The following is a 23,237-nucleotide window of genomic DNA, read 5'->3' on the forward strand; positions in this document are numbered from 1 at the left end:
GCTAATCTCAATCATTTCTTTCTGGAAGTTGAAGAGAAAGGGGAAGGGGAAAAGAAGTGATTTTCTTCAAGCTTGTCTGGTTGGCTGGTTTGATAGACAGGATCTTGAGCCTTCACGGGTTCAAAGCTGGGTAAACAGGGTATGGAATACATCAGTAGGGATAGAGGTAAGAAGGTGGAACAATTCGCAGTGGCTCTTCCGTTTCTCATCAAAGGAAGAGGCAAAGAAAATTTTGAATACTGGTAAGAGATGTTTAGAAGGAGCTCTTTTGCAGAAACAACGGTTCAAAATTTGAACTTCAGGCTAATAAGAAACACCTGGGGGTTAAAAAGGTTTAATTGGTTCTTCTAGGAAGATGGCTCTGGAGATTTAGCTCAAATCCTAATGAGTTGTGGAGGGACGTGATAGCAGAGAAATATGGCTTGAGTAATGGCTGGGATGCAAGGGATTACTGCTTGTCCTTTGGCTGTGGTGTGTGGAGGGGAATTTGTAAAGCATTTCCTGTCTTCTCAAAAGGGACAAAGCTTCTCTTAGGTAATGGAGCTACATTAAGATTTTGGCTTGAACCATGGTGTCATGAGTTGGCATTGAAAGACAAACTCCCTGATTTGTTTGTCTAGGCTGGGAACAAAGAGATTAGAGTGGCTGAATGCTATCAGGCAGATGATTCTTTGGGTGCTTGGAATCTGGATTTTGGAAGGAATCAGTTTGATTGGGAGGTTCATTCAGTTGCATAACTGCTATCTCTTTTGAGTAGTCATCAAGTAAAGGCACTTGATCAAGATTGAAGACTAAAGGCAGTGGAGGTGGAGCAAATCAGGGGGAGTTCTCAGTCAGTTCGTTTTATTATAGTTTGGTGAATGAGCAGGTTTGCACATTTCCTTTTAAAGAAATCTGGAAATGCTGCTCCCTCAAAGGTGAAATTTTTTGCTTGGGTGGTGGCCTGGGAAACATGCTTAACCAAGGATCTGCTGGTCAGAAAAGAAGTTAATCTAGCAAACTTGGACTGCTCCCTTTATCAAGCCCATAGGGAAACGGTGGATCATCTATTCTATATACTTAAAACATAGGTGTCCAGATCAGCTTATTCTCCCTCCTCCTCATATTGCTTCCCAACCCCCCTTAGAATTATATGGTTTTTGAATTTAAAAAAAAATTCAAGCCTGGGGCTATTTAAGTTCATCCACAACCAATTCAGTTTCCGTTTTATTAGGAAACTGAATCTAATCATTCCCCTATAAAACATGGGCATTTTTTTAACACCAGACCATGCATCGCATTGGTCTCTTCTAGTATAATATATATTAGATGACACGTCACCAAAAAAAAAGTAGCATAAGTACCCTAATGTTTGTTAGATAACAAGGCCAAAGATACCATCACTTCATGACAATTAATCAAATAGTTCCTAATGCATAAGATTTTTCAACACCAAAATGGCATTCTATCTAATAAGATTTTTCAACACCACATGGAAGCCATATTACTAGAAGCTTTGATCGGCAAACCTGAGAGATGTAGGCCGCCTACTAGTAGAATTTCCGGCCATACCAGAGGCAGAAGACGAACTTGGAAAAGCATTAGCCTCATTTTCTTTCTTGTATGCAGGTTTAACGCGCAAACTTCCAGGCTCTGACAGAAGGATTAAGCCAAGGACTGGTAAGTAAGAATATCTATTACCAAGAGTGTTCATTAATTTCACTACTGGATGCCTGTCCCATGATTTTACATGCACATACCAGCAGAGCTGAACTGAGTTGGGCCACCACGTCCAACATTACGGTCAGTACCTCCCTTACCTCCACGATTTGAAGTACTACCAAGACCTCGAGATCTGGATTCAGTTGGCTCCTTGCTCTGAATAGAGAAGGAAAAATAAATAAGTACTTTTTGAAAGCCACCTAACTTTCATTGAGTTTACAGTAACTGAAAGTCTCTGCTCATGTCTCAATAAGAAAAATAGCACAACTCAAAAAAAAAAAAAGAGAACATGCTTGATTATATCTTCAGTTTCTAAAACCATTGAGTAATTTTCAGTAGGAAAATGCCAATGATGATGATAATAAGAAGTCAGATTTGTAACATAGCAAAAGATTTTAAAAACAAGCAATCACATTCTAAAGAGAAAGTAGTGAGCAGCAACAGTTAAGATACGTAATCGTCTAAACTTCAGGTATTATATCATACAAATGACCCAGACATTTTCAACAAGGGCGCACCTCTTTTTTCTTTTCTCGCCTGCTCTTCACCTCAAGAAAAGGATCTAAACAATGGACAAACATCAAATCAGGATAAACTTCGGAAGCATTAATAGTGCTGAAAATCTTCATGCATATACCGCAAATTGGGAAATCATTTCTGTTGGTGCGAAATACTAGTTTAAAGTGGCAAAAATATATGGAGGGGAATGTAGATGCACAGAACAAATAAGTAAACGGATACTGTTAAAACAATCTGAATCTAGAACCATAAACTCTTATACAGAAAATTAATTTGTTTTTATGAATACAGAAAATTAATTTGTCCTTAACCAGCATCCAGTCATTGCAATTGTTACATTGAGTGACTGTAATGCACTTTTAATGGTTAATGAATAATTGAACTAGGAAAACAGTAGATGAGCAGGTAATAGGATTAAAGGTAAAGAGATCCAAAACGGAAGAACAATGAAGATTTCTCTGCTCAATCTTTCTTCACCTTTATAGGACCATAAGAGCATCTTTCTCTATGTCAATCTTTTCCTTCAAAGTTCAGTATTGACTAAAATCCTCAGATTGGTGCATTTGATTAAACTGTAGAAAGCTAATTAAGATATGTATTTTTTTCAACTGAAACAAAAGAATGCAAACCATGTAATTAACCATTGCAGAATTTCATGGAGGTTGTTGGGCAAGTTTCTTCACCTATGTGATGTGCTTTCTACAGGTTCCTGGATGGAGTTAGTAGTTGCAAACTGTAGAACCTTAGTGCCAAATGCAGAATATTGTCAACAATGGTACATTTTGCACCCAGTTGGAGCCTTTGGAAGGAGAACCACCATTTGGTATTCCAGTAAAAGTATCGCCTATTTATACTAATACTATATCATTAACAGTAAAAAAACGTATTCATTGTGAAAGTGTTGAAATGTGTGCCAATAAGGGGCATTTTGTCTTTTGAATATGGTTTTGTAGGACTCCTGTTAAGAATCACTGGACAGGGGTATTTATGTAATTTGTGCATCAATTACATGAGAATTAAAAGTTCAGGTCAACAGAGAAGACTGGTTCGAATCTTCTTCCTTTGTTCATTCTTTTCTCACTTTTCTTCTTCTCTATTCTTCTCTCCTCTTTCTCTAGTGTTACCAAATCTTTTTCCCAGCCTTTTTCTTCCCTTTTTACACTTTATTCTCGAGTTTCTAGATGGCATCAGATCTGTGAACTTGACGACTGTCACTGTTCACACCCCAGTTTTGTACCCTAGGAGTAGTTCACTCCATTTGTTCACTACAAACAGAAAAAGGAACTTAAAAGGACTGGCCACCCCTTGCTGAAGCCCTAGCCATGAAAACAGGTATGTGTATTTTGGTGTGGCATCTCTAATAACAAGTTGTGGTCCGTGATTCTGTGTGTTGTGGTGTGGGAATATCCCTCTTATGGTGTATGTGATATTTGGGACTCTACAAGAGCTTGTGTGACCCGATATTCAATTTTTAGGGCTGGAAGTTATTGTAGCAAGGTGATCTATTCATCTTTTTTGGGCTTAAAGTTGCTTTAGCCAGTTGGTTATCTTGTGCTTGGTGTTCGTAGCAGTTTCCCTTGCTGGTTGGTACCTTATTTTACCTACGGATGCTTCCAATAATAGTGCCAAGCGGCCCAAACCTGCTCTAGTAGTACAATACTACAATCAGACCATATGAACACTCAGTTAACTACTGCTACGCTCAATGCTACAAATTATGTGCCATGGACTAGATCTATGGAATTCTCCTTAATTGAAAGAGACAAATTAAAATATATTAAGGAAGACCAACCTAAATGTGAACCTGAAGGGTACAAGAAAATGCACAGATTATGACCTCATTATGGAACAGTATGGAAAACAAGTCTCGTGTTTTTAGACAATGCTAAGGAAATTTGGGAGCATGCCAGGCAGTTGTGTTCAAGGCAAGATAATGTGACAAGGATCTACCAACTATATCAGGACTATTTTTCTCTTCAACAAGGTGAGAGCATAAGAATATTATGCTACCTTGAAAAGTCTAATGAGTGACTTGAATGTCTACCGACCTCTCTCTACTGATTTGAAGATACAATAAACATAGAGAGAACATTTGGATGTTGCTAGATTCCTGTTAAAGTTGAGGTTTGAGTTTAAGCCTCTGAGAGCCCAGATTTTGGGAAGGTAGTTACCTTCCTTCCCTTTCTAAAGTGTTTTCTTGTATCCAGAAGGCATCCCAACCCCAGATTGATAGTTCTGTTGTTTTGAGAGGTCTACTTTAGTAGTGACCAAGGGTGATAATGGTGGTCGAGGTGTTAGGGGAAGAAGTGTAGATAGAGGTGTTGGTCGTGATTTTAGAGGTGGTTGTGATGGTAGTGGGGAAGGAAGAGGTGGGGGCAGAAATAGTGGTAGTTGTGGAACTGTCAAAGAGTGTTCTCATTGTGTCTAATTGGCTATAAGGGTCACAGAGTTGCCTTTTGTTATGACTTGCACGGTCTATCGTCTTCCTAGGCTAATCATGTCGTAGTTGAAGTTGACATTGGTATTAATAATTCTACCAATGAGATGCCTGCTATGGGAATTGGTATTAATGATTCTACATTGGTATTAATGACTCCAGATTTTTTTCTTCATATTCCAAGATCATTGTTACCCTTGCTCGGTAAAGTACAGCTTGTTTAGTTTCCAGTTCTAAATATTCACCATGGGTAATTGATTCTGGAGCTTTAGATCATACAACTGGTCTTCAGACCTATTTGTGCTTTTTGTCTCCACCCTCCACTACAAAGCCTATTTACTTTAGCAAATGGAACCTCATCTGCTATTACTAGTACTAGTAATGTGTTTCCTTTGATTCTAATATTAGTCTCAACTCTGGTTTTTATGTTCCCAAGTTTCCCTTTAGTCTCTTGTCTGTAAGTAAACTCACTAAATTGCTTAGTCACTTTTTTCTCTTCCTATTGTGTTCTTCAAGATCTTACGATGGGGAAGATAATTGGTGGAAATCACGAAGTTGGAGGACTATACCACTTGGATGGCGACGGTCCACCAAGAGCTTTTCACTCATCTTTTACTCCTCACCAGTAGCATTGTCATTTGGGTCACCCTTCACTTCATTTTTGAAGAACTTAGTTCTTAGTTTAGAGTTGATGTCATAGTTCAATTGTGAATCATGTCATTCCAGTAAGCATTTTAGAATCACTTTTGTTCTTAAAGAAGATAACAAGGCCATGAGTCCTTTCGAACTTGTTCACTTAAATGTTTGGGGTCCAAGTTGTGTTTCATCTTATAATGGACTTCAATATTTTGTAACTTTAACTGATGACCATTCACGAATTACATGGATATATTTAATGAAAAAACACTCGAATACTTTTCTATTTTTCTCTCTTTCCATGCTAAAGTTCAAAATCAGTTTGGTATATGTATTGAAGTCTTTCATTCTGATTATGTAAAGGAATATTTTCATAGTTCCTTTCAAACTTACTTTGACACCCATGGCATCATAAATCAGTCTTCATATTCGCACACTCTACTTAAGTGATGCGATTCTCACTTAATGCTTTTTAATAAATCGCATGCCATCATCTATGATCTATCGTTGTTGGTGATCCTCCGTTCTCTACCATTTTCTTTTAGGATCACTCTTCCCTCTTCCTCCTTATGTCTTCAGATGTGTTTGTTTTGTCCATCAGCTAAGCCCTGGACATGATAAAGTTGATTCCTGAGCAATATGGATGTGTCTTTCTTGTCTACTCATGCACTTAAAAAGGGTATAAATGATATGAACCTATCCTCAATAAGTCTTTTGTTGTTCCCAAAAAGTATACAATTACCCTAAGAGGAGGCACGAGATGCTCTTGAGGTCACATTCTTTGAGAGTCTTCTTTATTTCATTGGACAGGAACCCTTTCCTTCTGTTTCAACATCAACTCCAACTCTATCTTCTACCCTTCCACCAACATCTAAATCAACGATCGATCCTCCTCAATAGAACTTTATCTTCCCATTGCCCTACGTAAGGGTAAGGGTACTTGTATGGATCACCCCATTTCTTATAATTGTGTTCTTGTCCATTTTCCTCCTTCCCAACAAAAATTTGTCTCTTCTTCTATTTCCATTCCTAGGACTTTTCAAGAAGCCTTTTGCCTCATTTGACTAGAGGTAAGACAATGGACGAAGAATTCCAAGCTCTCCAGTCCAACCATACATGGGACCTTACCTCCTTACCTCCTAGGAAGCAAGCAGTTGGATGTTGGTGGGTGTATACCATCAAGCATAGATAACATGGTAGCATTGAGCATCTTAAAGCATGACTAGTAATCAAATGGTATAGCATATTCCACAGCTACCAGCTTACCACCATTGGAACCAATGAAGCAAATGATTGACCCATCATACCATCCGAAGAAACAGAAAATACCAAAACAAGTTCGAATTCACAGCTAATAGCATTGATTCAATTGGCATTGACAATAGGAATATTTTGTCTATTAAGGAGGATTCCCCGAAAAATTAAAATAGATATGGTTATAGTAAATGTGAAATATTTTGATAGGATCCGTTTTGAGAACGTGGAATGTACAAAAACTTATGAGGTTGATTACTCTAAGACCTCGTTAATGGATAAATTGTCCTTTGTACGAGTTGTCATTTCTCTACCTATTCATTTTGATTGGCCCTTGTACCACCAACTTGATGTCAAGAATGCCCTTCTTTGTGGTAACCTTCAGGAGGAGGTCTTCATTCCTTTCTTAACTTTTTGTACAGCTTCTCATTGTACAAAGGGCCTTTTGTTTTAATATAATTATACTTTACCTTTTCTCGAAAAAAAGTCTACATGGAACAACCTTCGAGGGAGGTTGGAATGTAGGTTGTGGAAGGCTATTTATGGGTTAAAGTAATAACCACAAGCATGGTTTGGCAAGTTCAATAGGTACAAGAATTGGTCCCAAACAGTGTGGAGCTGATCACTCAATTTTCTATAGGGACACCACATCTTGGCAGATCATTTTGGCAATGTATGTTGATGACATAGTTATTATTGCTAGTGATGTCGGTAGGATTAATGATCTAAAACAATTTTTGTAGCAACACTTTTTTAATCAATGTTTTTGTAGCAACACTTTCAAACCAAGGATTTAGGATCCCTAAAGTATTTCTTGGGCATTGAAGTGGCTCACTCAAAATGGGAGATCTTGTCACAATGCAAATCTCTTGATTTGTTGGATGAGACAGGTCTACTTGGGGCTAAACCAGTTGAGACCAATATGGATCCTAATGTAAAGATGATTGATAGTCAAGGGAAGCCATTCATTGGCTAAGAACTCTTGACTTCTTTCGTACGTTTTCCTCTGATGACATTTGGAGTAACTGGAAGGCGGTAGCCACTAGTCATACGAGGAGGGACAAGGCAGCTGCAGTGTGGAAGCCTCCACCTGAAGGTTGGGCAAAGCTGAATTTTGATGGTAGTAGCCAAGGAAACCCAAGCCCTTCAGGGATAGGAGGGGTGTTGAGAGATAGAGAGAGCAACATCCTAGTTTTGTTTTCAGGCCCTGTGGGAATAGGAGCTCAAATAGAATAGAGATCTTAGCGGTTGTACAAGGCATCCCACAATTGTTGTGGGATGGTTGACAAAGCCAGCTTCAGCTATGTGGCGATATAGAAATTTATTGAGGAAAGTCAATTGGCTCACAAGAAATATAACAGTTACCTCTCTTTGGGTAGAAAGATCAGCAAATTCCGTAGCGGATGGACTAGCTAAGCAAGGGGTTTCAAGGGATCATTTTGAAGGGATGGGATATCCATCACATGGACGCCCAAGTCTTGCGGAATGGACTGGGCAAATTTCAAAAAAAAAATTCTCCCATCTTTGCAGGGAATCGAATTCCCTATTTTAGAAAAACATATTTTTCAATGATCAATCTCGAACCATGAACCAAACTAGATCTGAACCAAAAGGAGTAAGAGGGAGGATGTACCTGATACGGAGAATTAGTATCTCCCAATGGAGGTGTTCACGCCCAAGGAATGATCCAAAGACTGCTCCCACTGAAGATAGCGCAGTGCAGGATGGAACAGAATCAGCAATGTTCTTCAAAAGAACTTGACCATTCGCAAGAATCAACTGGATGGCTTGTGAATACAACTCCATTCAATCTTTTCCCAAAACATTGGTATCAAGATCAGATCTTGATTTCTCCCAAGAACTGGAGACCGAACTGAAGGTAATGGCGGCGGTAGGAAAGAGGCGGCAAGAGAGATTTTGCAGAGGTTGCAGAAATCTCTCTTCTGTGATTTCAGCTCTGAAGACAAGAGTCTTGGGTTGCATGTCTAAAGGTTGCCGCCCCCTCCTCCTTTTATAGATTTAAAGGGATCAGCTCCTAATCCTATTAGGAGCTGCTGATCCAAATTATATTTGGATTAGAAGTCCCTTTAAGTGATAAGGGAGAACCCCTATATTATCTGCAGATCAGATCAGCCATCTCTTAATCTAATTAGGAGGCTTCCGGATCTAAATCTTATTTAGATCTTGGACTCTCTATGTGGATAGGATCTAGGCCCAATCCTATTAGTTGATCCATCTCAGAATTTGCCCCCTTTAATTGACTGATCAAATCAGCCCAGTTCGAAATGGGCTTAAGGCCCATTTAAGGTTGTGTACTCACTTAGCCTTCCAAACTACTGCCCAGTTGGGCTTCCTTGTATGGTGTGGGACCCAAACATTAATCTACACATCAGCCACATGGGTTCAACCCAGCCTTTGTTACAAGGCCCGACCGAATACATTGTTATGGACAGTGCACCCCCTAAAACCCATCTTATGGGCTCTATGGGCCCAACACTTACCCTAAGTGGTCCCTGGGCCAAGCCACCTTGTAACACCCAGGGACTGTGGGCAGATGCAAGATTAGCCCATCAGGTATTATCCTCAATGGTCTTACACTTAACCTCTCAGCCCATAATGATCAAACGCTGCCCGACAAGGGAGGACCTCTCCCTCGACTGCAAGGAACAGTGTTGCACTCTCTGCTTACATGGATCCCGAGAATTAAAACCTTTTGCAAATCATTTCGAAACCATAACACACACACACACACACACACACACACACACACACACACACACACATATATATATAGATATATATATATTTTGCAAAACAAAATCTCAACAATTGAAATCGGCTACCGGCAGTCTTGGTTTCCATCAGAGAGAGTGCATCCCCGATCATTACATTTGTCCGACAAAGGGACTGATCCTGTCACTATGATCACCCACTCAGATGAATTCTCGGACTGTCCCAACATACCCAGGTGAATTAATCTAGTTAAAGCATCTACTCCAAGAGATAAGCATTCCTATAGGGAAAACTATCAAGTTGTTCTATAACAATCAGGCTACAACACATATTGCTTCCAATCCGGTATTTCACAAGAGAACTAAGCATATGGAAGTTGATTGTCATTTCGTAAGAGTAAAGGTGACAAATGGTCTTAGCCTTGGCACCCTGACGATTAGCTCCTAGCCCCGGCACCGTAAACGAAGGTTCAATCTCCCAACCCCTCCTCTAGCAAGAAATCATCTAAGGAATAATCTGGGATCCACTTGAATAAGAGATTGGATTCAGTCCTCACACCATTCTTACAGCCATGTATTTGGAACATCTTCGTACTTATATTTTTTCATTCATGGGGAGATGTTCTAAATGAACAGCCGCAAGTGTTGTGAGGACAACGCAAGGAAAAATTATGTGAGGACTGAATCTAGATTCCTTGAATAAATGTATTAAAATGTGTAGAATCATAGGCAAGCCTCATTGTGTGGGGTGCACCTTGTTTTTAACCTAGGTGTACATCACTTAGGTGGTGCTTGGAACCATGGTATTGGGTTCCTGTTTTGAGTCCAAATAAGCACCATATAAGAGATTTGACCATGTGTTTTACTATAGTATGTGATTACAACTTAGCCCAAAATAATTGCTGCCTATAACCCCCCTACTTAGCTAATGAGTCTTCCATCTCATTAGCAATCCTCCTAACCAATTTAAAAGTAGAACACTAGCACCCATCTCTTTAGCTAAGTAGTTGACTTCCCTTAGGGTTGGTATGCCAGTACACCCAAGCACCAGGAGTATAAAAGTTTGTCCAAGATAATGACTAACATAGGATATTTAACTTCAACATACAAAAAATATATTTGATCGGGCAGATTTAACTTGAAACAGCTACACCCGAGCAGCATTAACAAGCTTAGATTGAGCTGAGTTAAAGAAAGAGGCAGAGAAAAGGAAAGAAAACAATTTGAAACTGCAACACCACATTTAGCATTTGGTTATGTGCATTGGGGTATTGTAGGAAATATCAAATTAGATGTTTCTTGTATTTGGGGGGCATTCACACTTCAGTTCTCCTAGTCCTATGTGATGCCTAATAGCACCTACAGGTTTGAAAGTTGTAGAAATATTGGGCCGGATGGGCCATAACTTGAATTCTTCTCCTCAAGTAATCCTGAGTTAGAATGCTGTCAAGTACAACCAGCAATGCAAACACTTGCACCCTGGGTGGCAACGGATTTCTCCAAATACCTATTAGATTGGTTCTTTCTACCCAGTTCCTCACCAAACAAATGTAATAAGATTTTACACTGAAGACACCATTCCCGCAAACCCTCCACCGCCTTAGCCAATAACCTTAGACACTCTTTAATTTCCCAACCATACAATAGTCTCCTAAAGGATGGGCACCAAACATCCCTGATTTAACTGAAAACATAAGGCAATCATAACATTCCTTTCACTTAAATTGTAGAGCCTTGAGCAGAAATCAAATAATCTTCCCATCCCTGTCCAATCATCTTCCCAAAACTTGATCCTTGCACCATGCTGATTGGAAGTTTATGATACCTTTCCATACACAAACCCAATATGCTGATCTAACCTTTTTTCAGTACCATCCAAAACCCACCACATCATAAGCTCACCTTTCCCCAAAGAGCATCCTTCTCCTCTCCCTGAACCTCCAAAGCCATGCCCCCAATAATGCTTTAATCAACAAATGCACCCTCCATTCCCTCTTAGCATCCCATTTAACTATGTGAAACCTCTTCTCCATGACCTTCAAACTCCACAAAAAAAAAAAAACCCCACCTGCATTTTTTTCAATGAACTCGATCACCCAAGATGGAACTTTCAGAAAAGATAAATAGTAAGTAGGCAGATTCAAAATAACACTTTTGGTAAGAGTTATCCCTCCCCCCCCCCCAAATCACAAATACTTCCCTCTCTGACCATCTAATGTCGTCTGATTGGTCCTATCTAGAGCTGGCTACCAAGTTGAACAAGAGGATATCTTTGCACCAATTGGGAGACCCAAGTAAGTGAATGGGAACTCACCCACCAACAACCCTAAGCACCCACACATTCCTCCAGAAATTTGCTAAGAAATGTCACCCATGCCTATCATCACGCTCTTACTCAAATTTATTTTTTGTCCAGCAACCAACTCAAAACATTTGAGAACTGCTCTAAAGTTTGAAGACCAAGTCACTAATGCATCCAAAAACAATAAGGTATCATCGGCATATTGCAAGTGGGAAATTACCAAGCCTCCTCTACCAATCTTAAAACCTTCCAACAAAACTACCTCCACTCCTCTTTTTAAAAGCTTTTTTAGAACTTCAGTCACCAATACAAAAAATAAAATAAAATAATGGTGAAATAGGATCACCTTGCCTTAATCCCAAAGATGCTTAAAAGAATTCTTTTCACACCCTGCTAACTAAGGAGCTGTTTGGTAAGACTTTCAAGGTAGATCTTTCAACAACCAGTAGACAAGAAGATGCATTAAGCTTTTGGGGTCTTGTCTTTAAAGACCAACACTGTTTAGTTCGCATTGTGGTCTACCGGGCTGTTAAAAATAGCTGAGAAGGCTATTTTCAGCACAAAAAGGCCAGAAGCTTCATTTGAAGCTTCCCAATTTCCGGCTTTTTCGGTCTTTCTGCACACTCATCTTTGGGTTTTTTGGTTTACACGATACCAAACAGGAAAAGACCACTTTTTGGCCTTTTGAGCTTCCTGCAGACCAAAAGGCACACTGAAAAGATGCACGAAACACCACCTAAAACTAAGGGTCCATTTGATTTGCAATCAGAACTGGAATCAGAATTGGAATCAAAACCCATCAGAATTGGAATGGTTTATTCCCACTGTCTGTTTGGTACAGGAAGGAATCAAATCAGAATTGGAATCAGTTTTTTACTTTTTTTATCACTTAATAAATTCCTTTGTTTAATTAAAGTTACTGTGAAAGTACAAGGCAAGTCATCTTTTTTCTATCAGCAAAAATTTTGTTTTTTAATTAATAACAGAGAAAAAGTTACAATCAGTTACAATAGTTATAGGTTGCAGAAATGCATTAACCCAATCTGCAACCACATGCAATCAGCTACAGTTCTGCCTAGTACAAGGCATAGTTTTCAAGGCACCAAGGCGAGGCTAGGCGACAGGGGGTCGCCTAGTCGCCTAGGTGACGACTCGGCGATGAATTTTTTTTAAGTAAAACCATATATTCATAATAATTATTCATATCGAATTTTTTTAAGTATTCCCTAGGTTCCATAACCATCTTTCCTTAATAATTATTCATAATTTTCATAAGAAAAGTATACATTTCATGTTTAAGTCTAGAAAATCAACATTTTATGAGAAGAAAAAGAACAAAGTAAAGAAAATTCAAAAAAATATAGGGGCTGAACCCCTACTTTTGTTATAGGAAAGAAGAAAAGAAAATGTGGAAGAAGAAAATGTGTTGATTAGACAAAATTTTAAGTTCTTCCTTTGCTTATAGGTTCAGGTTTTGAAATTTGTGAGAGTTCAATCATGGATCAAAATTTCGATATGATACGCCCCATATCGGGTGTATTGTATTGTATCTTTGGGGTCCCAATAACTGTTTACAGGTGTTTTTGGGGACCCATTTTTTAAGTAATATATATTTAAAAATGAAATTGAAAACCAAAGAAAAAAAAATTGGGGAAGTACCGTTATAAGTACCGATACACCTCTGCCAATACACAGAGGTGTATCAATACTGCGAACCATGGGTTCAATACAGCAGTTAGCAATGTTGTATTGATTAAACCCTGACAGAATAAGAAAATAATAAAAAGAAATTAGTAATATAAACACATAACTGCTGGGCAATTGGGCACAAAACTGCTGGGCAACTGGGCGAAGCCAGCCTCCAAGGGTGCCTTGTCGCCTTGACAACTATGGTACAAGGTAAATCTATTTGCCCCCATTTTGCTAGGGTATCCGCCACCCCATTTGCATTCCATTTGGCCCAACCAAACTGAGAGTTGAGCCTCACTGCAAGTATGTCAATTTCTCTGAAGATAAATTTGAGCTTCCGAGGTACTAATGTGATGTTTTTAGCCCAAGAAATGACCAGTAGTGAGTCTCCTTCTATTTCTAAATCTGTTGTTCCTGTCTGCTCAGCCATCTTTAGACCCTGAAGTAGGGCTAGAGATTCAGCCTGAATTGATTCACCAAAATCCATTGGTCCTGAGAAGAGTGCCACCACCACACCCATATGGTTTCTAATCACACCCACTACGCCTGCCCTTCTTGGGTTATCAAAGGAACTCCCATCGAAGTTTAGTTTTAGTTTGTTCAGTGCAGGTGGCTTCCGTTCCACTCACAACTGCTTTGGGTGCATCTGTTTGTGCTACTTCAGTCCAACTTCTTAGAATCTCATTCGTGGAGAAATTTTTTAATAGCTCTATGGTCATCACCCAATGTGTAGTTCTGATTTCTATGGCTTCAATAACTTCCTCCTTTGATTTAATTTTTTTAGAGAAAAGTCTTAGGTTTCTTTCCTCCCATATAGTCCATACTGTAGCAGCTCTTGCTACCTTCCATAAGCGCTTTCCTCTTTTCTTCTACTGTCTCAAGGAGAGGCTGAACAGACTTACCACATCCTATGGGGGAGCCCATATGCATCCAAGAGAGAACAAACAACATTCCAAATACCAGAAAAAAAAAAAAAAAAAAAAAGAGCAGGATAAAAGTAAGTGGGGTAGGGTTTCACCACACTCCATACAAAGGACACACACATGAGGAGAGAGGCATTTGTTTGGCCTTCTTTTTTGTAGCACATCACAAGTGTTTACCTTCCTTAGGAACACTCCCCAACAGAAAGATTGTACTTTTGGAGGGATCGGTTTACACCCGATTTCTCTCACTGGGAAGTTCACCCCCAAAGGATCAAAATGAGTGAGCAAACCAAAGAAAAGATGCCCAAGAAAATAAACCACCAGGAGTTGGTGACCATACTCTACTATTAGCTATAGATTGGTCTAAGTAGACGTTCTCAAGTGTTAAGATCAAAAGCACTAGGGACTCACATTCATTTTCCCTCAACCCTCTTCTAAAGCCAAAGTCCCAAGAGATACACAAATCTGAAAGCATATCAATCCTAGCAACAGGTTTGTTTTTAATGTTTGATAAGGAGTAGAGGTCCGAGAATTTAACCATAAGAGGCAAATCCTAACCCAAAGGTCTTCCCAGAATAAAACTTTATTGCCACATGCAACATCAAACCGGATAAATTGAAGAAAGGTTGGTAGTACCTCAAAGATTGCCTTCCAGGGGGGAATTTGGAGCTGCATTGGAAGCTAGTTTTGCATCCCAGCCGTTATATGCTTCACCATGAATGCTTTTAATGACCCTATGCCACAACCTATCTTCTTCACAAGGGAATCTCCACAACCATTTCCCTAGAAGGGCCTTATTTTTCTTTAATATGTTCCCTATACCTAGGCCACCCTGCTCCTTAGGGTAACAAACTTGCTCCCACTTCACTAGATGATCCTTCTTTTCATCGTCAGGTTCCCACAAAAAATCCCCCATAATCTTCTCCAACTTCCTAGCTATTTTCACTGGGATCTTAAACGTGGAGAGGAAATAAGTGGGCAGGTTTGCTAGGGTAGATTTTATCAAGGTGATTCTTCCCCCCAAGGAAATATATTCCCTCCCAAGGGCATACCTAAGTATTCTTCCCCCTCCCCAATGTTTATTCCAGCTACACAGCTTTTTCCCCAATTAACTTTCAGTTTGGGGGCCTATTGAAACTTGTCCACCAAACTTTTCAGATTCTTTAAACTAGATTCAACACAATTTTCACATAAAATGATTATATCATCAGTAAATTGCTAGTGAGAAACCACCACTACTGATCTACAAATCCTCCAACCTTTAAACCGGTTATCTTGGTCAGCCTTGATTATTTGTCTACTCAAGACCTTAGCCACAAAGGTGAATAAGAATGGGGATAAGGGTCACCCTGTCCGAGTCTTCTTTTAGCCAGGAAGAAATCCTTTCCTACCCCATTCATTAGGATAGAAAAATGTACTGAGCTAATACATCCTTTAATCCACAGCCTCCATCTTTCACCTAAAACTATCTTTTCCATGAGATTCAACAAGAAGAACCAATCCACCATATCATATGAAGCTTTTTCTAGGTCCAATTAACAAATCAAACATTTGCCACCTTGTTCTTTTTTTAGCTACCACTAAGATTTGATCCACGATTTGTCTCCCTTCTACAAAAGCTCCTTGGTTCTAAGAGATAACAAAGGGCAAGACAATCTTCAACCCACCAGTCAAGACTTTAGCAATGATCTTATACAAGCTACCCACAAGACTTATCGGTTTGTATTCCTTAAGGGGTTTTGACCCCTTTCTTGTTTGGCAATAAAGCAATAAAAGTTGCATTTGCTCCAGGCAATAACTTCCCTTTTTGATAGAACTCCACAAATACATCCATTAAATCATCTTTCAAAATTTCCGAACAATCCTAATAGACATAATACAGAATTGCCCAAAATAAAGTGGTCTATCAACTCCCTGCTTTGCTAGAGTATCCACCATGCTATTTGCTTCCCTTTTGAAGCAATCAAAGTTGGAACTGAATTTTCTTGCTAGTGAACCAATTTTTCTAAAGATGAACCTAAGCCTCCAAGGTGGTAAATCAATTTGTTTTGCCCGATTCATAACTAATAGTGAATCCCCTTCAATATCCAGCTCTCTTACTCCCATATGCTCAGCGAGTTTCAAACCTTGTAGGAGAGACTGCGTTTCAGCTTGAATCGAGTCTTCAAACCCAATCGATCCACAGAATAGCGCCACTACTTCTCATTGATGATTCTGAATAATTCCTCCTATTCCAGCCCTCCTCAGGTTGCCAAAGGAGCTTCCATCAAAGTTCAGCTTTAGCTTATCTGATCCCAGTGGTTTCCAATTCATTCTTGCCTTTTCTCTATGCATTTCTGATTGTGCCACTTCCCTCCAATTCCTTAGTATATCATCTGTAGATATGTTTCTAAAGAGGTCCAAGGTTTTAACCCAACGTGCAGCTCTGATCTTTATGATTTCAATCACTTCTTCCCTTGACTTGAATTTTTCCTTGAAAATGATTTGGTTTCTTTCTTCACAAATACCATACCAAAGCTGCTCTTACCATCTTCCACATACATCTTCCCCTTTTTCCTGTTACCTTAGGAAATTTGAGCTGAACAAATCAACTACTACGCCCTGTGGAGGAGACCAGCTACAACCAAAGAGAGCAGAAGTATTCCCAAATATAAGAAACAAAAGAGCAAGATATAAGTGAGGGAGGGTTTCACCACCAGCCTTGCATAAGATCCATACAAGGGGAGAGAGGCACTTATTTGGCCTTCTTTGCTGTAGCACATCACAAGGGTTAAACTTCCCTAAAAACACTTCCTAACAAAGAGCTTGAACTTTAGGAGGGATTGGTTTGCACCAGATTTCTTTCACAAGGAAATCCAAGATCCCAATTTACCCCACTTTTTGAGGAACACCAAACCTAGCAAACAAGTTCAGCCTTAAGGTTTGATAGGGAGTACAGGTCTGGGAAATACAGCTTAACGGGTTGACCCCCCTCATCCTCTTAACAACCACCCAAGCTTCATCTTCTTCAAACTTCCCTTTCCAACTAATCCTTCCGAAATACTTCAATATCGTTAAACTCCATAACACCCAAGAGGCACACTCTTCTTTGGGTAGACTTAAGGAAATTAATATAAAAACCTCTAATTTCTTCTATGGTCTCTCTCTGATCAACCATCAATCTATCACCAATTTCTAATCTTAAAATTTGATTCCTTCTCCTCCTTTATTTTGCCATCGTTTAGAAGAAAGATGTATTTTTATCCTCCTATTTTAACCATGGCACTCTTGATTTTTGCCTTCATGCCACCTCCACTCTCCCTTAGGGCTTCCCTCTCCATTCCCCCTTCCCTTACAAACCAATCTCTCCCTCCAAACTATTAAGTTTAGTCTCCAAGACCTCTTTCTACAAACACCTAAGTTATTAAAGGATGGCTAACTCCAATTTTCTTCTCTTAAAAACTGTAATGTCTTCATCATCACATAGCCTGCCCTCCTTGACATAATATAGTTATTCCATTTTTCCTCTACAAATTGCAAGTGTGGATGCCCCAACCATATACTTTCAAACCTGAATTGCTTCAGCCACAAAAACTCCAAAAAGCTTCTTAGTATAATTGCTTTGTGACCCAAAACAATGAAAAGTACAGGCTGTTGAATCAAGTCCTCAAAACAAACTTCACATTCATCATTGAAGAGGAATCTATCAAATCTTCTTAAAATCAGTGTTTCCTGACCATTTGACAAAGTGAATTCAGATCCCATCACATTTGTGTCAACCAACTCATTTCTTCTTATGAAGCCACCACAGCTTCTCATGATCCCTAGAACCCTACTATCCCTTCCACCCTTCATTCTACTCATCCTCCCACAGACATTAAAATCTCCTCACAACAACCATGGAGCCACCCCATCCGCATGTCCCCTCTCCAACTCCACCCAAAGATCTTCTCTATTTTTATTCCTAGTCGGGCCATGAACATTTGACACTAGTCCTCAGAATTGAATTTTGTTTCTCCAAGACTACTGATCCACCTCTGGATTAACCTTTTGGATAGCAGAAAGGCTCCATCAGGTCATCCACCTCCCATTCATTTAGATTTCTTCTGAAGACTGGATTCTACAGTACTTTGTTATTCTCAACCTGAAAACAACCAGAAACCAGAGCATTCCTGTCCCTAGCTGCCAGGAATAGAGTGGAAATAGATCCATAAGAGGCCTGTTTGAGCACCATTCATCACACCAGAATCTGACTCTTTGCTTGATTTTCTCTATACACCCCCCCCCCTCCACAATGCAAGCAATATGCTTCTCTAGCTTGCCCCGACTCCCCATTCAAATTTCTAAATCAATATTTAGCCATAACGACCCTTCTCTACAAACTATTATGTTGTTCATTAAAATGCCGAAAACATTTTCCCAAAAGGGCAGCAGTAACCTTCTTCAGTTTCCTCACCCCTAAACCACCCTCCTTCTTGGGGCATCAAACCTTTTTCCAATTCACCAAATAGATTCTATCTTCATCCTGCCATCCTTTCCGATAAAAAGTACCTCATTTTTCTTTCTAGGAGCTCAGCCACACAGAATGGAATTGGGAAAAAGAGGGACAAAATAAATGGGTAAAGCAGCTAAGGCACTTTTTTTCGAAAGTTCTTTTTTTGGTTCTTGGAACCACACAACGAGGGGGTAGCCCATCCCCTAGACCCATAACCACCCCCTCAAAACCCTGGTGCAGGTGGGATTTGATCCCAAGTCTCTGCTACAACCAGCAAGAGACTTTACCAACTGAGCCAGCTGGCACCCACCCAAGCCAGCTAAGACACTGTTTAATAAGCAAAGACTTCAAAGGAACCCTATTCAATAACAGAAAGTAAGAATAAATTTCACCAAGAAAAAAAATGATAGTGAGAATAAGGCATCATAATATTGCCCCCTCTAACTAGTCATCTCAATGACACTGATGACTTTAGAAGCTTATTGCATTCAAACTCAACTTTTCCATTGTAAATTTGTAACCTAGAAAACATTTTTTCTCAACTTCTAAAAGGATGTAATAGAAATATAGAATTCCAATACTCTTATGTGTTGCCTCTTCATTCCTCCGTATTTAAGGCCTCATTTGTCACGGCTTTCCACACAATCTGTCAGCTATTTACAAGCTAGGCAGACCGTGATTCAGTCTTTCCCATTTGGTTTGCGGTAGATCTAGCTGCCGAAAGCCGATGCGCCAAAAAGACATGACAAGCCCAAAACAGGCGATTTTCGGGAAGCTCCAAATGGACCTTTTGCGTTTTTTTTCTATTCATCTTCACGCAGAAAGACACACCTTAATCAAACGGACTTCAATGCGTCTTTTGACTATCAAAGCTACCAGAAGATCTTCCAAAAAGATTTTCCAAACGGCTCCTTAGTTATTCAACTCAGCCTTAACACTAACTATTTTTTTATGAATGCTTTAACACCAACTATTTGGGGCATTTTTTTTTTAAAATGTCATTGTCCAATGTTGGTCCCCCAATTATCTGGGGTCTTGGGAGTTGAGAGGGGTAGACTGGATAAGGTCCTAACCTTTTGAACACAGTTAATTTATGATAATTCATTAAAGCCCACTAGATAGGGTTAGAAATCAGGTTGCCCAATTTGAAGTTTTTCAACTATATCAGGCTCAGGTGTAGGTTCAAGCCATTCAAAATTTAACAATTGCTCAACCCAACCAACCCAAGTTGCACCCCCATATTAGGTCAAACATCAAAAGGAAGCAGTATATGTACATATCTTATATGAATTAAAAATGGCGAATACAGAACCAAACAAAGAAATGTTACATAGCAAAAACAAATCATAAATCTAGCAGAGTAGCAGGGGAACCAAAAAACCATCATAATGCATAGCTAATTTAGCACCTTTCCTCTACTTAATCAAGACTGAAAAAGAAAATAAATGCTGGATACCAATAGATTTTGAAAAACGTACATTCCTAAGACACCCACTTTACTTATCATCATCCTCATTGAATGAAAAACACATACATGTCTAACCACTCTAACTCTATATAATGCAACACATAATAGTTTTTGACAAATTGTGAAGTCAGAAAAAGAAAAAGGTATTAACAATAACCATATACACAAGCAGAACTTATATCTGCCCAAAATAGTATCCAATCTTTTCACGACAAGAGTCATTTGCTTCACTTCCTGAAGCCAAGAACGGGGAAGAGGATCAGGATATGAGGAAAGAATTACATGAACACATCAGAACCAACTCTTCAGCTAAAAGGTGTTCAACAAGAGACCACTATATACATAAAAAAAAAAAAAAAAAAAAATCCCTGTGCAGGTCAAAGCTCAAGCGAATGAAAATAGGAAAAGACATAACCTGTGAGATTCGAATAAAGAAACAACTAATAAAAAGAAAAGTCCCATGCAATTGACCATCCAACTTGTCTTGGTCCAGCCAAATACTAATAAGGTTCCCTTCAGAATATCAACAAAAAAAAAAAAAGTGAAAGAAACAAATGAGGGAAAAGAATCCAAGAAGTTCAACCAAGTGCAAGAAAGGTCCCTTCGCTTTCCAAAATATCCAAAACCCAGATAAAGCAACAAAACTTGCAGGGAAGCACTACCCATGAGAGAATGAAACAAGATAGATAACCAAGAAAATAATCCCAATTTTGCAAGTTAAATAACCAGAAAAGAAAGTCATGGGAAACTAAACAGACTAAACTAAGGAAAAATTCCTACACCAAGATAACATAAACAAAAAAAAAAAAGGAACTGAGAAAGAAAAAGAAAAAAATAAAGAACAGGGTTTTGCGATAAACCTTGGGAGAGTAGCCTGTGAATGGTATCGTTAGGGTCCATGTTACATTCCTTGAGCATGGCATAGATCTCATGTTCGGGGTAGTTTACAATCTCCTTTAAGCTCTGAACTATCTTTCTCGACGCCGCCGGGATCGACGGAACCCCATTATTACCCTTCCCATTAGCGTTGGTAGTACTCCCTCCGCTGCTCATACTCTCTCCTTCGCTGTCTCCCCTGGAACTCTACGACTCCCGCCTCGACTCAGATCGAAATAGACTCACTTGGCCTCCTGCCTCTCCTCAAGTTCTCCACAACGAGGAATATCGTCTATGTAAGCACCCTTTTCGCAGCAAAAAGCCGAAAACCCTCTCCCTCTCTCTCTCTCTCTCACCTTTGTGCAGTTTTTTATTCAGTTTATGAAAGTATGAGTTGCAGTATCGAGAGTGAACGGTTAGTTAATTAAAAAAGCTTTTTTACAAATTTTAGCAATCGTTATCCGGTGGTGGTTTCCTTATCCTTTAGTTGCATTTAAATAATGAGAGAGTGAGAGCTCGATTTGTTGGAAACAGGAAGCCCTAATGCTAGGGTGCAGGACTGGCCACTGGTGCATGAGTGGGCTCCGAATGTAGTGCACCCTCTTAACTTGGTCCACCTTTAGAGGTAGGGTTTAGTAGGGGTGATCAGTTCCAACCTGGCCGGACCGGTCTGGCCCAAAAATTTCTAATTCTAGATCGTGTTTGGGTCCAATACTTTAAGCCTGGACTGGGCCCAGCTTGGCCTATACAGTATATGCCTATATGGTAGTTTGCAACTCAAGCGACTTGGATCGGGTAAGTCGGGTTGAAGGTTAACCCAAGCCCTATCCTAGATGTTCAAGCCTGGCCTAACTCAAGGTTAAGCCAAGTTTGTCAACCTTGGCCTAATCCAAGTTTAACCCAACATAGCTCAAGTTGGGTTTAAACTCGAACCAAGATTGGCTAGTGGGGCTTGGGCAAGTTGGTCGGGTTTGAAAGAATCTATGTATATATTTTGGTACAATCATCTTTTAATGGGCTTTATAATCCAACTTAATAGTAGAATGTAAACAAACACTTACAATGTACATATACATACTTTATACAAATATACATATATACATAATTAGAAAAATATATATTCTATATAAACATAATACACATATGTATTATTCAAACTTGGATTGGATTGGACTAGGCTTAGATCGAGCTTAGGCTATTTAAGACCTCAACCCAAACCCAGTCTAAGTTTAGGTCAGGCCTAAGTTTTCTAGCCTATGAAGCTATGACTAGCCTACAGTGCTAAAACTCAAGCCCAACCTATGCAAATATTCAGGTTGGTCATGTTGGACTTGGGTCGGTCATGCCCAGGTTGCACTATTAATATATAGGCTGGACTATGATATTGAAAAGACATTATTAAAAAGAAAAAAAAAACTTACTTGATTAAAATACCTACAATGTATTATGTAAATTTTGTTAATTAATTTAAGGGCAAATTTCTTAAACTACCCCTACTATTTAACTAATTGATAAATTGTATCCTTACTGGTTAACTATTGTCTTAAGGTACCCTTAAGTTTTCTAACAATTGTCTAAGACCTCTATAACACTAACACCATTAACTGAATGACGAAAAAAAAAGCATTTTACCCATTATTTTTTTCTAATTTTCACAATGAAACATGAAAAGGGGGAGAGAGAGTACAGGTCAGAAAGAGTTTTTCACCAAAAAACCCCATTTCCACCATCGTGGCGATCACCTATCCATCCCAACGACACAATCGATGACAAGCATATGCCTTCGGACTCCCTTGTACCACTACTGTCCAATCCTCTTAATCTTTACATTAGAATAAAATCTCTATTTTTCTAATACAAAAAAAAATATTTACCACTAATTCTGGGTTTCAGGTAACACTACCTGAACAAAGCATTTCATTTGCACAGTTGAACCTATGATGAACTCTGCCTCTCTCAAATGGGTTCTATGATCATCATCCAAAGCTCTCCAATGGCAGGCCTATCCCTCAAATGTGGAGACTGTGGCCTATCCTTTCCACTATTTCATCACAACCACCAATATTCACTTAAGCTCTCTCTCTCTCTCTCTCTCTCTCTCTCTCTCTCTCTCTCTCTCTCTCTCTCTCTCTCTCTCCTCCCTCTTCTTCTTCTTCCTCTGCCCATCCTTCCTTTCATTTTCGTCCAAAATAGAGGGCAAAAAAAAGCCTAAAATCGACTCCTTCA

General features: G+C 39.3%; 1 protein-coding gene across 3 annotated transcripts in view; it reads right to left on the bottom strand.

Moving 5' to 3' along the window:
• Positions 1 to 21,463, bottom strand: part of LOC148866985 (uncharacterized) — a 39,901-nt gene extending 18,438 nt beyond the window's left edge. For 2 of the 3 annotated variants that reach the window (XM_088980889.1, XM_088980887.1), the window contains exons 1-4: positions 20,996 to 21,463; positions 2,220 to 2,263; positions 1,740 to 1,857; positions 1,509 to 1,632 (exon numbers count right to left, since the gene is read on the bottom strand). In XM_088980889.1, the coding sequence (XP_088837015.1) occupies positions 1,509 to 1,632; positions 1,740 to 1,857; positions 2,220 to 2,263; positions 20,996 to 21,188 (479 nt within the window). In that variant the 5' untranslated portion in view covers positions 21,189 to 21,463. The remainder of the gene's footprint in view (positions 1 to 1,508; positions 1,633 to 1,739; positions 1,858 to 2,219; positions 2,264 to 20,995) is intronic. The other variant, XM_088980888.1, reaches the window with a different exon arrangement.
• Between the last annotated feature and the right edge of the window lie 1,774 nt (positions 21,464 to 23,237).

This window comes from Nelumbo lutea, chromosome 3 (genome assembly GCF_056320005.1).
Source record: "Nelumbo lutea isolate HS-2025 chromosome 3, American lotus-T2T, whole genome shotgun sequence".
NCBI lineage: Eukaryota > Viridiplantae > Streptophyta > Magnoliopsida > Proteales > Nelumbonaceae > Nelumbo > Nelumbo lutea.